General features: G+C 35.5%; 2 protein-coding genes across 3 annotated transcripts; one reads left to right on the top strand and one right to left on the bottom strand.

Moving 5' to 3' along the window:
- Positions 1-148: 148 nt before the first annotated feature.
- On the top strand, positions 149-4,103 carry LOC128176655 (acylphosphatase-1-like). Its single transcript, XM_052843141.1, has 4 exons — positions 149-272; positions 2,801-2,817; positions 3,449-3,558; positions 3,702-4,103. Exons 1-4 carry the CDS (start codon positions 218-220, stop codon positions 3,823-3,825), a joined length of 306 nt encoding a protein of 101 aa, XP_052699101.1. The 5' UTR covers positions 149-217; the 3' UTR covers positions 3,826-4,103.
- A 145-nt stretch (positions 4,104-4,248) lies between these two features.
- On the bottom strand, positions 4,249-16,833 carry LOC128176650 (tyrosine-protein phosphatase non-receptor type 14-like). 2 transcript variants are annotated; one of them, XM_052843133.1, is made up of 20 exons: positions 16,708-16,833; positions 16,336-16,526; positions 14,764-14,942; positions 14,298-14,395; positions 14,089-14,159; positions 13,681-13,839; positions 13,238-13,326; positions 13,046-13,127; positions 12,811-12,893; positions 12,329-12,373; positions 11,616-11,658; positions 11,196-11,274; positions 9,585-11,029; positions 8,759-8,881; positions 8,159-8,377; positions 7,823-7,951; positions 7,360-7,434; positions 7,002-7,161; positions 6,487-6,644; positions 4,249-6,142 (listed from the first exon to the last, which is right to left on the bottom strand). In XM_052843133.1, exons 2-20 carry the CDS (start codon positions 16,507-16,509, stop codon positions 6,014-6,016), a joined length of 3,540 nt encoding a protein of 1,179 aa, XP_052699093.1. In that variant the 5' UTR covers positions 16,510-16,526; positions 16,708-16,833; the 3' UTR covers positions 4,249-6,013. The 2 variants fall into 2 exon arrangements, with proteins under 2 accessions (XP_052699093.1, XP_052699094.1); XM_052843134.1 differs by lacking the exon at positions 12,329-12,373.

Raw genomic sequence — 16,833 nt, 5'->3', positions numbered from 1 at the left:
ATCTAATCACAGCCACATATTGCAAATTATATATCTATTTTGTAAGTGGAATTTCGCTAGTCCGGTTTCAGGAAGGGAAGGTGTTTGGTTTTCATTTTAGTACCGTTCACTGTTGACTTCCTGTTTGATTTTTTGTTTGGTCGTTGAACTGGAGTAGGTCGGTTTTTGAGTAATTAATACAGTTATAAACAGCACGCGTGTGCACTGTGCAGTAACGATGGCAGAATCGGAATTAGTCTCTTTCGATTTTGAGATTTTTGGCATAGTTCAAGGTATAGAAAGCTGTGTTCTCTGATTTCACATTGTCCATTTTTATTGTGAACCTAAACGACCGGATCATCAGCTGATCAGTGCACCTCTCGTGGCCCGGCACTGGTTTCACGTAGGGTTCACCCTCCTAACTTAAACCGCGGGGAGTATTAGAACCATTTTAACAAGAGCTTTGACTTTAGGTAGTGGGTGTCAAACAGCAATGTGACGTAGGCCTGTCTGTTTCATTGTTGGCCACTCAGCCATGGCTCTTTGAAATCAACAAGATTTGTCTTGCTTTTGAGCTAAGACTACACAATTGTGTATATTTCACCTGAAACCAGCGTCATTTTTAACTTTTTTAGACGCAAGAAATAGATATAGTTACGTCCTACTTAAAGTCCAAGGCCTTGTTAAAATGGTTCTAGTAAGGAAGAGATGGCCGATGTATGTACATGTATTAGCAGGCACTAACAACGGGAGAGGGGGATAAAGGGAGTAATAGAATCATTCATTTTTACGAGTGTGGGATAGTGAAATTCCACCTCGGTGACAATATTCACGGTCTAGGACGAAGCTTTGCCGAGTCCTAGACAGTGAATCTTGGCCCCGAGGTGGAATTTCACTATCCCACACGAGTATATAATGAATGATTATTTTTCTCGCATTATTTTACATTAAAAACTGATTTCTAACTACTCTGTTGATTACTTTCGATTTATCCCTCCGATGAGAGCACACGACATTTATTTCAATTAAAATATGATAAGTTGTAACAATTACTCAATGGATAATTTCAATACATCATTTTGCATTTCTCTAAAGCAGACATCGTTTGTTTACGTTTTTAAAAAGCGGCGTAGTGATACAGTGTAAGACAGAAAAAGCTCATACTGCTGTCGCACTGGCCAAACCGATCTCACATCGGTGATAATGCGAGTACACCCCCTACCCCAACTTTTTCAACCGACGTTTTCTTGTATTTCTAAGTAGAAAAATTCCTAAATTAGAATGAAATATAAGCGAAAAAATCTGATATTAGAATTAAATTGATATAATGTAGAACAAAGTTTGAGATACAGAAACCATCCGCGCGCCTGTCTACCTAAACTTGACTGAGTTTGCAGTGGTTTGGGTTGTTACATGAGAACTTACATTGGTTCCCTAGGCCTAACACGATTAGGCAACTTTTCTTAAGTCTTGGTTGATAATTCTAATAAAGAAAATCGACTTCATGCGTGATTCATCTTCCAAAGTCAATGGTTTCTGATCCGCACAGCTTCTCACAAAGCGGTGCGGATCAGAAACCCTTGACTTGGGAAGATGGTGTGATCAGGCACAATTTAGCATCACCACAGAACTGCATTCTTTGAAAATAGATGTAGGCTGGGATGCATATGGACTCGCTGTGCCTTTTCCTGTGTACTCAGTAGTATTAATATTGTAAAAAAAAAAAGTTATCGGGAAACATGGGAAAGAAGTGAGATTTTAAACAGCATTTCACAGTTAATAGAAACCACTTTCTTTTTGACAACTAACGCTGATCTGCTGCTTGAACAACGAAACGCTTGGATACAGAGCTAGATCTGGCTGACATCTTGTCCTGCATGCATTATGATTTAGAATATGATTAGTGTATATAACATAATTTTCACCACCGCCTTAGTTTGTGGTGGACCTCTTCGCTAACCGAGGGTTACGATCCGCTCCTCTTCTTCCCTCTCTTTTGAGAGGAGCGGATCGTAAACCTTGGTTAGTGAAGATGATGTTCGATCGACTGAGGGTGTACCCAATCCTTGAATAAAAAGGGGCGAATTTGGACAATACTGAGATACTCAATTAATTTCCAGTGTATATAATTGTACATAATACATGTATATACATAGGTTAAGGCATGTTAGTTTGTATCTAACGTTGGTTTGTGACTACATTTATTTATTTTATCCAAAAGATATATCGATATAAATTTTCTTTGAAAATGACTGAAAATTGTTAAGTAAGACACGTTCAATCTAATTAAAATTAGATGTTAGATCCGCTCGCTTACTCGCTACACAAGTAGTAAGGGAGCAGATCTAACATCTAAGTTTTAATTACATTGAGACACGTTCAAATGAGTTTTTTTTATAGTCAACTTAAACACTACCTCTGTATTATTATAGTAAAAATGGTCCATTTCCAGCCATTTAAACTACACCAAAGTGATATAAGGTGCAATGTAAAACCAACTCATCTTGCATCACGATTCTTTCAGTTGTCAAATAAAAATATCTTGGGAATAATACCCTGCATTTCTGTGACAACATAATGCACATGCATGTACCATAATGATCCGCAAATATTTCAAGCAATATTGCATCGTCATTAATAATCACCACCATTCCCCCAAGAATTTGTTTGTTCTAATCAATTTACGGAGGCACGTCTGCATGTAACTTACTCCATAACATTTTTAACACTCTAATTCTGTATAATCGTGGATGTTCTATTACAGACTATTGTCCAATTTGTTCTTTATTATTAATTAATATTTTCATTATTTCTTTTTCAGATGTATTTTTCAGGAAGGTAATTCTACAGATGTTTTACTAATCAGGCACGTAGCATCAGGGGGGCCAGGGGGGGCCTGGCCCCCCACTTTTTCTCACAGCAACAAATTTTTTAAAATTTACATATACAAAAAGGAATTACAATGGAGTTGGCCCCCCCACTTTTTTGGAAGTTAGTAAAAAATTGATATGAAAATAAGGAAAAGAGTAGTGATATTGAAGTCCCCCCCCCCCCCCCCCCCCACGGATTAGGAATTTTGGTAGGGAAGAATTTTTTTTTGGAAGTATAGTTGAGTCTACCCCCCCCCCCCCCCCCCCACGGATTAGGATTTAAATTTCCTTTTTTTTTTCTTTTTTTTTTTTTTTTTGGCTTGTCAAGATTTTTTGGATGGGTCTGGCCCCCCCCCCCCCCCCCACTTTCAAAAACGATGCTACGTGCCTGCTAATATATAAATTTTTATTTTTTTTTTTTTTTTTTTTTTTTGCTTGTCAAGATTTTTTGGATGGGTCTGCCCCCCCCCCCCCCCCCCACTTTCAAAAACGATGCTACGTGCCTGCTAATATATAAATTTTTATTAATTTCAAAAGTCAAGTCCTTCCAATGTGACAAAATTTCCCTTATAAAGTAATCAGTTTAATGTGTTACAAAGTTTACAAAGAAAAAGGCTAAGTCCCTGGGTCTGGTCGGATGGGTGAGGAACACGGAGCAGGGGACAGTTACAGGAATAGCCCAGGGTCCACAGGACAAAGTCAAAGTCATGTAAGTCCAGTTACGAAAACGTTTCTTCTGAAAAATATAACTAATAGGGGGAGTAAGTCGCATAGCGGTATCATAAAGATCTTGGCTTTATTTTCTGGAGACCTGTGATATAGTGAACAGAGACACGCTTTGTATTTTTACAGGAAGGATTGGTTAGAAAAGGAAGGGAGCCCAGAGTCTCGGGTAGACCGAGCAGAATTCAAAAACGAGAGAACGATATCCAAACTAGAATTCGAGTCGTTTACGGTTCCGGATCCAGACTACTGACTAATGTGCCGTTGTCTTCCAGAGAGCTTTATCGTTTAAAATGCATTTATCATATCATACTCATAATAAAACTAATAAATTAATAAAAATAAGCATAATAAAATTATTTGACATGCACATTTTCCCCCTTTTTTGCCTTCCAATTTACTTGTAATTACTAACAAATCAATTAGATGTTTTCATACAGTTTATACTAGGTTCTGTATGTTTTATGCCCTTTATACATGACATATACTACAGCAGTGTCTGAGTTATGAAATAAAACGATTGTTGCTTAATCTAGTGATTTAATCATTTAACAAAAAAAATATAACAGATAATAAAATGAAGCAGTCACTTAATGCTGTCTGGTTCAGAGATTGCACCATTTACAGAGAAACGAGTACATGTACACTGAAGCCAGCTTATCACAAAGTCAGAAATACTAAGTATACTAGAATCTCATCTAAAGGGTGGTAGTGGTATAACTTTTAAAAAGTCAGCAAAATATAAGCTAAAAAGAAGCTTCCATCCACAAAACTACAGAACAACGCGATTACAGAAACTAAGGTGGATTCTGAATTAACAAATACATTGACAATTCATGTTAAATATTTTGTAGACTAGAATAAAGCTGATTGAATTGAAATGATTTAAGTTCAAAACCTTAGATGAACATATAGAACATGACACTCGAATTGGAGTTTGTAGGACAAAAGTGGGACTTGACAGAATGTAATAAACATAAGGAGTCAGGACACAATCCAAATTCTTAAAAATATGAAAAGTTTAAAATATATAGAGTATGTTACAAAAATCAAGTTTTCACAACATATCCTCTAAAAGCACTTAATATTGAAAAAAAAATACAAGACTCTTAAATCAGCACAAAGAAAAAACATCAATTTTTAAAAACTGGGTTATAATTGTTTTAAATTCAGACATGCATGGTACAACAGCCAAGTTTTTAAGCATCAATATTTCTAAAGCATAATACGTTTTTTTCTTTTAATGCTAATGTTGGTAAATGTACATGCAAATAAAAAATTCTCTCTCTCTCTCTCTCTCTCTCTCTCTCTCTCTCTCTCTCTCTCTCTCTCTCTCTCTCCCCCAAATATTTATATTATTAATGAGTAACTTGAACATGAATATTTTGCATAGTCATAGATATGAATATACGCGTTCGTTAAACTTTACAACAGATAAATACTGATAAATTAAATGTATTATATAAAGATACCATGAGAAAGTCATAAATATAACACACAACCAGGGGTGACAACCATGATTCAAAAAGGACAACAAACAATGTAGAAAGTAAATCTCATACAAAAGGTAAGACATAAAACTACGAGCAAAGTAAGGTAAAAATGACAAGTACTCGAAAAAGTAAAAATCAAAGAATTTAAGAGTTCATCTGTATAAAGGATATTCATTTTAGATTCAAGATTGATTGTAGATTACAAAAAAAAATTTATCGTCAATAAAAGAAATTACAATCATATAAAATACTTGTCATTTCATAGATAAATACCTGTAGATGTGTTTTGTACATTCAGTCATATGCATGCTTTATAAGGAAAAATACAAAGTTGTATACATATCATTCTTAAGAAAATATGCCCATACTGTATCTTTAATTCTAAATATATATATAAATATATTTTTGCATATATTTGTCCTTTTTTAAAAGTACTCTATTGTAAACAAATGTAAATACGTAGTTCTCTTCTTAACATTACAAAAATTCTAACCCTTTCTGAATATGTTAGCTCTGCTTTGAAAAAGTAATGTTAACCAAATATAAAATGGCAAAAGTAAATCAAAGAATATATCAGTATTTCCTTTTAAAAATGAACCTTCAGAATAAGCAGTTGGTCATTTTATCACCTCATTTATGGCACCAAGATATATCTTTCAGAAATTGAAAACCTTGCATTTGTTGACAACCTTATTTTCTTATGGAAAGATGAATCACAAAAGACTTCACATCCTGGCATTAATTTGCATGATTTTGTTTCTATTAGAGATAAATTTCATTATGACTGTAGCTATAAAATGTTGTTTTCAAATTAATTTACGGGTAATTGCCCTAGACAATCTTGTTTTTCATGACTCAATAAAAAGTCCTGCCCTTCTCGAACCAAAGTTCTGAAGAACACATGTAGAGTTGTGAGTTTTTGAGTTCAGTGAGTTTGTCCAGGTCCTCTCAGATGAGTCTGGAATTCTTTAGATACTGGATCAGAGTCTTGTGAATAAAGTTATACTGGCCTAGCGTCTGGACCATGAACATTCGTTGCTGACGTATGGCACCCAGGGCCCTCGGAAGATCTATGTCCTGAATGACAAAAAAATCCTTTATATCGAATTCTGATGATTGTTTACTGGTATGTATTGTTTACTGGTATGTATTGTTTACTGGTATGTATTGTTGACTGGTATGTATTGTTGACTGGTATGTATTGTTTACTGGTATGTATTGTTTACTGGTATGTATTGTTTAAGAAAATAGCTTTAAAATTCAAGACATCTGTGGTACAAAGAATGGTGAAAGTTCTACATAAAATTAAATTCCAGAACTACCGTTTATACATGAATTGTATATTACATTGTACATAAATTGTAAATGATTTTAATAAAATTAATTGCTACTTCTATCTGTAATGGTTTTGCAATACTCACAAAGTTGTGTTCCAGACACCACTTCATGACCTGGGTAAGGATGACCACACCCGTTCTCCCAACCCCAGCGCTGCAGTGGACCACGATGGGGGACTTCTTACCACTGCCCTCCTCACTCTCAGCCAGTCGCTGAACCGAGTCTACTTCATCCAGAAATCCTACAACCAAAACAAATCCATTACAGTCATGTTTCAATTAAACACAACATCATCTCGTTATATAGGTATACATGAAATATCCACTGGCACGTTGTACCATGTATAATTCAACTTTCACATTATTTACAGTATTATTTTGCAAAACGTTAATATTTACAGAACTTTTACATAGCAACATACATGCATGTATATTCTGATTGGTAGCTGTTTATTGGTTTAATAACCATCTTAAAAATGTTTACTTATCAATAAAATTCCATTACAGTTAATTGATTATAAATGTAGTACGATGCAATTACAAGCTGTCCATACCCTGTACTGAATGTGTGAGGTGTGAGGTATGTGTGAGGTATTTACCTAGGAAGCCGTACATGTCCTCGGGACAGCCGTGGTCCGGCCAGTCAGTATACTGTAGGTGCCACACCTGTCTCTCCTTCTTGGTGGGGAGATGTACCACGGATATTCTGTTTGTGATGTAACACAGCGAATCGTTACAGAACAGGAGGGTCACCTCAAACTAAAAACAGAAACAAAACGTTCAGAACTATGTAGTAATGTCACAGAATGAGTCATTACAGAACAGGAGAGCCACCCAAAACTATATGTACAAACTACATATACATGACAAACTGGTACACGTTCTGTTCTAATCAATTATCAGATTTGTGGTCCCTTCTAATGAACTATTTGTGTCAGTTATGTATTATGTATTTACCTGTCCAAATACTATTTTGTGCTCTGGACCAATCTCCTGAGGCCAGTAGGTATGACATTTCTGTTTCCCTTGCTCCTGTAAATATAAAAGTAAGGTCAATAAAAGTAAAGTAATAAGGTCACCTCTAGATGAAGCACAATACAGTGTAAAGTGTAAACAATAAAATCCCTCTCATTATTTACACTAAATCTATGAGTATAAAGTAATTTAGTATTTGCTTAAATATTCATTGCAAACAGAAGAATTTACTTGTTGTTTTACAGAGAAACATAATAATATATACACACCTAATTTCACCTTGGATATGTGTACATGTAATTAATGTGTAATCAACATAATAAAGAATTGTCTATATTTGTTGCAACCATAACTTGATTTGAACTTTACTGTAATTAAAGACACTTATGTTTAGGTCTATTAATAAAAAATACACAAAGCTACTAGATAAAGTAGAGGGACTTACAGCTAGGTCTGTCAACATGGCTATAACATCCACTTCTTGCTCCCAAATCATCTGCCAGAAGTCGGAGGATGTATCTTCTAGCGGGGCTTGTGTGGCTATGTACCACCAGACTCGATCCCCAAAGGACAACTAAAAAGACAACACACAGACAAATTAATGTACAATGTACAACTAATTTATAAATTACAAAATATATGAAGCTGAACTTCTCTTAGATACCAGGTACTAGAAACTTGATTTGATTAAAAGTAAAAGGTTTATGTTCAGTAGTTGTGTAGTACCATAATAAAAAATTTACCAGCTACCCATGTATTTTAATAACTTAATAGTGCGTACCTTTATGTGTGAACCATTGATATAACCAGAGTGATTGTCCTTCCGCGGGGTCAGTTTGACTCGAGTGATGTCATACGGCAGGACATCCTTGAACCTGTTTCTGACCTCGTTCTCTGGGAGTCGAGCCACGCTACACTCGGCTGACTGTACCTTCTTTGGAATCTCCTCAAATTCTTTGAACACCAAGTTTTCTGACAGTTTGTTTTCTAGTAACTTCCTCTGTAAACACATTATGATAATATAATTTTAAACTGTTGTGCAAAATGCTTCACTAAATTCATTTTTAATACATTCCTGAAAAAAAAGAATTTGTCTTATGTGCAATTGTTACAAAAAATCACAAAGGCTATAAGTAAAATCCACCAGAATTGACATGTACATTGTTATTCCAGGGAAGGAGGAACTTTATAACATTAACCTTAGACTTATAGAAAAACTAATGAAGTTTCTTTATTAATGTACTTTTAAATATGTAAAAAATGGACAAATCCTACTCCAAACCCAATGTACAAAGAATTAAGCAAAACTTTCACCAGTAAGTTGGATAAACATTGTACTTATTTTAAACTTGCCAGAAATCATTGTAGTTATAACACCTACCCTTTCATCCTTTGGTGCTCTGCTTTCGTCATTCATAAGAGCTAATACCATTGGCCGTGACATTGTTAGACCATTCATAGCTGCCATTTTCAGAGGCCCCATCTTTAGTTTTACTGTGGTGTCCTAAAGTTTTTCAGAATGTGAATTCTTAATTTTCTAAAGCTTTTTTCCAAGTAAATTTTTATTGTAACCAGAATTCATGCTTACATCTATGAAACTAATACAGTAAAACTCATTTAGTATGAACATGGATATAGCGAATTCTCGGATATAGCAAATTTTTTTTTAATCCCCCAGTCAAATTCTCAACAAATCTTTGCGAAATTTTATGGTTACAACGAATTCGGATATAACGAATTTACATATATAGCGAAGTGATTTTGAGTCCCATAAAGGTGAATAATAACAAACTTTAACACTATTATAACGAATTTCTTTACAGTTAAAAAAGTTTGCACTACCATTTAGCATAATAGATTGAATGAATTCATTTAATATAACTTTTTCGATTCACAAACCGATTATTAAGGGTATCAAAGTAATTTATTATTACTTGAAGCTTCAATAAGCAAAACTTATAGTCTGGTGAGAGAAAACATGTATATAGTTAATTCGCTATAGTTATTATTACGAATTCGTTATATGGTTATAGCGAATTACAGATATAACAAAGTAAATCCATTTGTCCCTAGGACTTTGCTATAACCGAGATTTACTGTATAGATATGGATTTCGAAATAATGTCTTTAATATCATACTGGTAGTATTAGTGAATTTCCAATAATTCATTCTCTTTAGGAATATGTACATGTTCGCAGCCCATTACCTTGTCGTTGTCTGAATCACTGTCCTCCACTGGTTTCTCCTGTTCCTCAGACTCTGCACTGACTTGTCTCACGTAATTACTGACTGGAGGTACCACATCTAGCCCTGTGAACTTGGCTCCTATGTCAGATGCCCGCCGGGTGATGGGGGGCAATTCTGGCTTCTTGTGGGACAGACGCCTGCTGGAAAAGCGACGGATGAATGTGGACTGACTAGTGGTGGGTGGTACCGTTACATTACCCGCATCTGTGTGCTCCGGGATCACTACTGGATCCTGGGACTCTTCCTTTCCGATGGGATTTTCTGGAGCTGACCGTGCTATCATCTGTCGACGGAAGCTTTCCCTTCGAGTGATCAGCTCTTTGGTGGTGGAAGGAGGGGGTGCTTTATTGGGAGCAACATATTTTATAGCAATTTTTGATTTGACACTGTCCAGCTTTGGACTCCTATCATCTTCCTTTTCACTGTCTGTGTCTTTGATGTGAAAGGTAGCACCGGAGTGATCACTAGATGCATCGTCTGTCTCCGCATGCTGAACTGTAATATCAGGACTCAACCTTGCTTTGGATATGTCTGGCAAGACCAATGTTTGCTCCACTGTCTCCCGTGTGTGTCTTTGGTTTATTGCACTTTCTTTAGATTTGACAACACTTTCAGAGTTCATGGAGTAAGCGCTAAGTTCACTGTGATCTGCCACAACCTTTGGAACACTTTCTATACTTCCATTAAAACTTGCCTTGGCCCCCAGATTTTTCCGTGACACTAAATCTGGACTTTCCCCCACAGTATTCCTCACAGTTTGGTTGGCAAGATCTGGAGTGCTCGTGCTAGACCGCGGATAAGGGGGAGGAGGTTTGTAATGAACAGGCTCAGACTCCTTGATACTGAACTGGGGAAGCTGGGTATTCAACTCTGGCGAACTGTAGGTAGGCTGCATGACTAAGTTACTGCCTCTATTAGCCAAGTCTGTAGCGAAAGCTGCTCTGTTAGCATACATTGTGTTGTTGCTATAGGAAGACATAAGTTCACTATTCATATAGGCATTTCCATTGGTAAAAGTAACATCAGGGTTGAACATGATATTAGGCGCAGGCTGCTGTAACAACATTGCATCCTGTATGAGCCTGGGAGAGGTCTGGGGGTAGAGTTTGTGGTCTGGGAGGGTGGTGGGGTGGTGATGAGACTGGAGTATAGGAGAGCTGTGTACAGCAGGTGACTGCTGACTCATTCTACGCCGCATCACTTCATCGTAGCTTGGACTGGGGCGATACGCTGGCAGTAGCGGGGACTTCTGAGACTCGCTCCTCTGCATGGACGTGTGCTGACCAATCACAGGGCTGTCAGTAATCATGTGACCTCCATTATAATGGATGATATCACTGTGAGTGGTCTCCAGACTCTGCTGGGATTGGCGATAGAAATCCTCAATGGAAGACTGTGATAAATCTGTTAAAAAAAATTCCCATCTTTTAGCAAGTCAAACACTTTTAAATTCATATATCACAATTTCGTACCTCTTCATCTACATGTACATGTATATGAAAGTAAGAGAATACAAAAGTTAAAAGAATGTTATAATAATTATAATATACATTGCTGTCGTGAAGTTTACCTCGATCAAATCTTTGATCATGTGACATTTGGGAATGTGTGGAATGTTGGGAGTAAGTGAGAGAAGTCTGCGACTGGGTCTGAAACAAATGAATACAGGCAATGTCAGAATACTGGTACCTTAACATATCTATTAGCTCCACAGACATGCAAAGATCTCAAACCTATGACATACAATGTAGATTTCTCTTTAAACGTGAGGAATTAATACCCACATAAAATTGCGAGAAGCACCTCTTGCGGATTTTAAAATCTCACTTTTATTTTTCAGACAGTTTTGAACTATAAAAATGAATACAAAAAGTTGGTGCTCGTGATTTCATATTCTCATGATTTGATACAAAACAGCAGCATCGCAGGAATTAAGAACTCGCGTAAAATAAGGAATTTACAGTATTTAATTAGAGCATAGCTGACTTACCAGTGGGTCCGAAAACACTTGCTGTGACGTCTGGATATCGTCCCTAAATAAGACAGAGAAGTTTTATTGCTGGGTCACACTGTGACTAAACATGCACAAGTACATATCACAGATAATTAAACATTTTCATGCAAGTAAATGAAGTTGTATGCATATCAATTTGACAGCAATGATTATATAAATATTTAGAAATAGGATGCATAAATCATACTCTTCATCAAGCAGATACATGTTCTGGGTATTAAGAAGTTGATTTTGTAACAATTGATATAAAAAAGTTAAACATGCTTTTGTATACAAAAATTAGATCCAGAAGATGTATATCTATATTTATGATGCTACAAGTCAATTATTCAATGTAAATTTTTCATTAAATACCATTAAAATTAATTGTACAGAAATAAAGTATTAATCCTAGCACAGAGTGAAATAGTCAGATAAATATGAGTATATGAATATACATAATTACTGTACCACAGAAACAAAACAGTTATACTAGTAAGAGTTTACAAGTATAAATATATACCCATCTTTCAACCAGGTTAATCTAAGCTAGTGTTTATTAATATGATCTTTACCCATGGCTGATATGAATGATTAATATAATGTACAATGTATGTGTATGCAGCTACCAAAGTACATCACCACAGTGATGTGCTTGTTGTCAAGGGAAACAAGCTAAGAATAGTAACATGCAGTGAAGCATAGCTTACTGTCCCCCGTCCGCTGCGAATTCGGAGAGGTCAACGATACTGGAACTGTAACAGAGGGGCATGCATCATTCTATTTATAGAACATGCCGAGACCAGCCAGTGCACAGTTTATTTAAATCATTTGATTGGATGCAATGTGAACTTATTATTCTACAGGCACAAAATCAAATGCCAACAAGCAATAAAAGAAAAAAAAGAAATGCTTGAAATTTTAATCATGCATGTGGTATATCAAACATCTAGTGTCATCTTCCACATTGATAGATAAAAGATAATCCAGTATAAGCAGCTGCAATTAATTTCCTGATTGTCACATTTTTCAAAAATAAAATCCAAAGTAACTATAGCTCGAAAAATCAGTACTCTTACTCTTACGATATCAATTTAACATTCAATGGAAGACATGAAAAGCTAATGAGAGCAAACTTATATCTTAGGATTTTTAATGTAAAAAACAATATGATATCTTAAAGTGGACCTACCTTGGAGTCATCTTGTTGTTTTTGTGAAACTTCTGAATCAGATAGCCCATCCTCTTCAGATATTTTGCAGTATCTGAGTCTTCCTATTGAGGCAAAAGCATTCATTAGCTTGTTCAATGTTAATATGTTTAACTGTACTTTTTGGTTTTAAACACATGCAAATCTTAATGTACATATACATAGATTATAAACCCCAACATCTACCGGTTATGTGCTATTTTATCTACAGTCTTACCATTGTGTAATGGCAAGAACTCTTGGATGTGTCAATCTCCAAAACTTTCTTGCTCTGTGTTAATCTGGCAATTTCTGCCCACCTAAAATCGAACATACAATATGTAATTTCATTCATATGTTTTTTATTTCTTTTTCATAACAATCAGACAATCAGAGTTTCAACTGCTGTAAAATTGCATTTTGAACTTACCTGAAACATATTGTAGGTGTGCCATCAAGATACCTGGCCAGTATACCTGTATAAGAGGTTCCCAGGTAGAGCTCTTTACCACTTTGATCCTGAAAATATGACAACTTTTTACAGAGCCTTATAACATATATCATTATTGCAGTTAAGAATAACAATAATTTCAAGCTCAATTCACACTATAGAAAATTGAAGCTTGAACAAAAGAAAAATAAATGTACAATGAAGTATATTGTGACCCACAAAAATCATTCCTTTGATTCACTTAACAATGTAGGGTTGCATTCCATAGAAATGCCTTAACAGATAAATCTGTGTCAAATACTGTATTTACATGTATATAGAAGCCAACAGGGTTTTATCAGCTGTTCGCATCGTTACGACTTGTTTTACCTTTGCTGTGTAAGGGTTTTATTTGCTGTTTGCATTGTTACGACTAGTTTTACCTTTGCTGTGTAGTATTCCATGCCGTAGCCGTCCATCATCTGGATTTCCTTGATGTACTGCATCTCGGCCTTGACCGGGTGGATCCCCTGCAGATTGCTGTAAGAGTTCAGGACCTCCTGCATCATCTCTCCCACAGCACCCTCATCTCGGCACATTGTCTGTTATGTACACATGTAATGTATTAATCAAGTAATCAGGCGTAACATCCCAACCAACACAACACATACAATTCTAGTCCTGAAGTTTGGATTAGCAGTCAAACTTCAAAGAGATTTCACTTTTGTATAGTTCATCTTGTAATTTATTTCAATGGTAAACATAGATTAATGATTTCACAAAACCCATTGAAAACATTGGAATTAAATAGGGATTTACGCCAGAAACACAGCATTCAGAATTTCACTTACCTTTGGAAATAAATCATTATCTTCAAAGTATTCTTGGTGTTGTTTGTCATATTCATAATCCCCAAATTCAGCTACAACAGATATATTCCTTATTTTGCAAAATGAAAATACTAAGACACTAATTGCAATTGCTACACTAAATATAGGTAGGTAACTTCAAGCATTTTTTATTCTTTGATTTCATTATCATTAATGAGTTCAACAATTACCTTGTAAACTAAAAGCACCGAGACGTATAACCTGCTCACTACCAACAGGAACCCTTCCCTCCACAATATCTGTCTTCAGCTGTAGAAAGTACTGATATCTACAACAAAGAGCATAGATCATTACATTTCATGCATAATTTCTACATAAAGTTACTTACCAGGTTAAGTAATGCACAAATGCACTTAAAACTGATACTTTGCCAGTATTCTCAAAATATTAAACTTTGACCAAGTAGATATATATAATCTTGAGACTGCTATTGAATTTTTAATTCTGCAAAAGAATTTTTACGATTTCAGAATGTTAATTGGTACACACTGTACATAAATGATAATGAAAACTAACTTTTTGAACAGGATAAATTTGAGTTGAGCAGTCTAAACAAAAGTTTACTCTCTATCATTAATATTTTATCATTAATGAATACAAAACTGTGGGGGTGGAACAACATGATGGGTAACTTACCTGGCAACATCATCAATGATCTTGTGTGCCCCTGGGATATAGAACATGACCCCGAAGTAGAGCCTGGGAGAGTGCCCCGGCTGTAGATTCTTCTCTATCTGTTTCTTCAGTGGCTTTGTTAGATCAATCCAGTGATACTGCATCTTTTTTGTTACATATCTTAAGCCAAAGTACTGGGTCTGAATTACAAAGAAATGCAAACTTTAAATTACTTAAACTAAATAATTTATTGTAATAACCTAAAACATGTAAAGAATTCGCAGCATTCATCTTGAGATCTCGCAATAGGTATCCAGCACAATTTATTTTTGACTCATAAGCGGTCTTCTTTTTAGTCCCCTACCGGTTTCACCGGAGGGGACTATAGCTTTCCTCTGCATCCGTCCGTCCGTCCGTCTGTCTGTCCGTCTGTCTGTCCCACTTGTTTTCCACGCTTTTTTTCTTTATGCAATTGAGGAAGAATATGAAACTTGCTGAACAGCTTCAAAATGTCAAACTACAGATCAAGTTTACACTTTTGTAGCGTCTGATTGACATATTTTCCAGAAAATTAATTTTTTATATTCCAATTTTTTAATGTTCGGGTTCGTTATCGGGTTCGGTGTGTATTGAATAAACGAGGCCAGTATGTAGTCAGTAATAATATCGTGCGTTACTTCTACCATTCCTTTTCCTGTACCATTTCTTTTATCATTTCTAACAAACAAATAAATTCTGTAAAATAGTGTCAAGCATTGTGTTGTAAATTTAATCGGCATGGTTTTTTTGTATTATTATTACAATCGGGTTCGTTGTCGGGTTGGGTTGTTTAACTGTTTGGTTTGATTCGGGGTACAGAAGACGGTAAGAAATGATATTGTGCATAACAGTGCATTGTTTTCACAAATTTTTACCAGCGAATACAGAATAGACTTGGCGAAATTACAGGAGATGAAATAAAGAGTATTATTTTACCTATTTTGTATTTAATTTCTATATCAACTTTATAGTATTAATTTCCTCTGTTCTTTTATCTCTGATTAAAGCATGACATCTCATTTACAATAGCTCTGAAATAGTTGTGTGCTTGGGAGCTTTCATAGAATAATACAAACCGGTAGGGGACGTGTATTGCTTATGCAATACTCTCAGAATGCTTGTTAAAGTTGTACTTTCATTGTTACAGGACTACACTTTAAATTTTGCAAAGCCCTTGCAAGTAAAACATGTATGAAAGCCATGTTACAACCAGTCTGGTTGATTAATCTAATTAGCCAGTTGGTTTTGTGAAAAATAAATGCATCAATATTCTTCTCAGATGCTCAAACCAATGTCTGTACTGTGTATGACATAAACTGGTGAAAAGCACAGTTCTTATAAACCTTCTGTAATTGTACATGTACGTCTGTTATGTACACATGTATGTATATGCGTATGATGTGAATGTCAACACAAGCATTGCAGTAAATACATGATCTGACCTGTCCTAATGAGAAGGTGTCAACTGCAACTATAACAAACATGGATGTGCAATACAAAAGAGAAAATTCTCCATTAAAGAACATTGTTGTATCTGTCTACTTCAGTACATACTTGACTGAGTTCTATACGTTGGGCAATGCTCTCCAGGCATTCTTGCCCCGTGCTGTCTGAGTTCAGGGTACACTCCAAGAAGGAATGGTCCAGCATTTCCACCCCGACCACAAAAACATTCTTTGTAGAAATGTCATAACGTCTGGTTCTTTTGAATTTCAAACCAAATGGCATCGTAGTAAATTAAAATACTGGAAAGACAAAGTTAAGGTAATTGATGCAACAAGTGAGTGGATATTTAAAAAGAGAAAGTACTTTATAAAATTTTATTATTCTAAGACTTATAAAGAGAATAGAAAATTTTAATCAAAATATTTTGCGTACAACTTAAAAAATACGGAACAAATTCATTAGATAGTGATTATACTGTACCTTCTGTTACCCTGACCATTGATGAGTGATTGAACATTACTATTTCTTCATCTACACCCCCACATTTCTATTAAAAGTCCCAGGTGTGTGTTATGATTAAAATGACAAATATTTGGATAATCCCAT

Source organism: Crassostrea angulata, chromosome 3 (assembly GCF_025612915.1).
Source record: "Crassostrea angulata isolate pt1a10 chromosome 3, ASM2561291v2, whole genome shotgun sequence".
Taxonomy (NCBI): domain Eukaryota; kingdom Metazoa; phylum Mollusca; class Bivalvia; order Ostreida; family Ostreidae; genus Magallana; species Magallana angulata.
The sequence above is the reverse complement of the archived record's forward strand: the minus strand, read 5'-3'. Positions and strand labels throughout refer to the sequence as shown.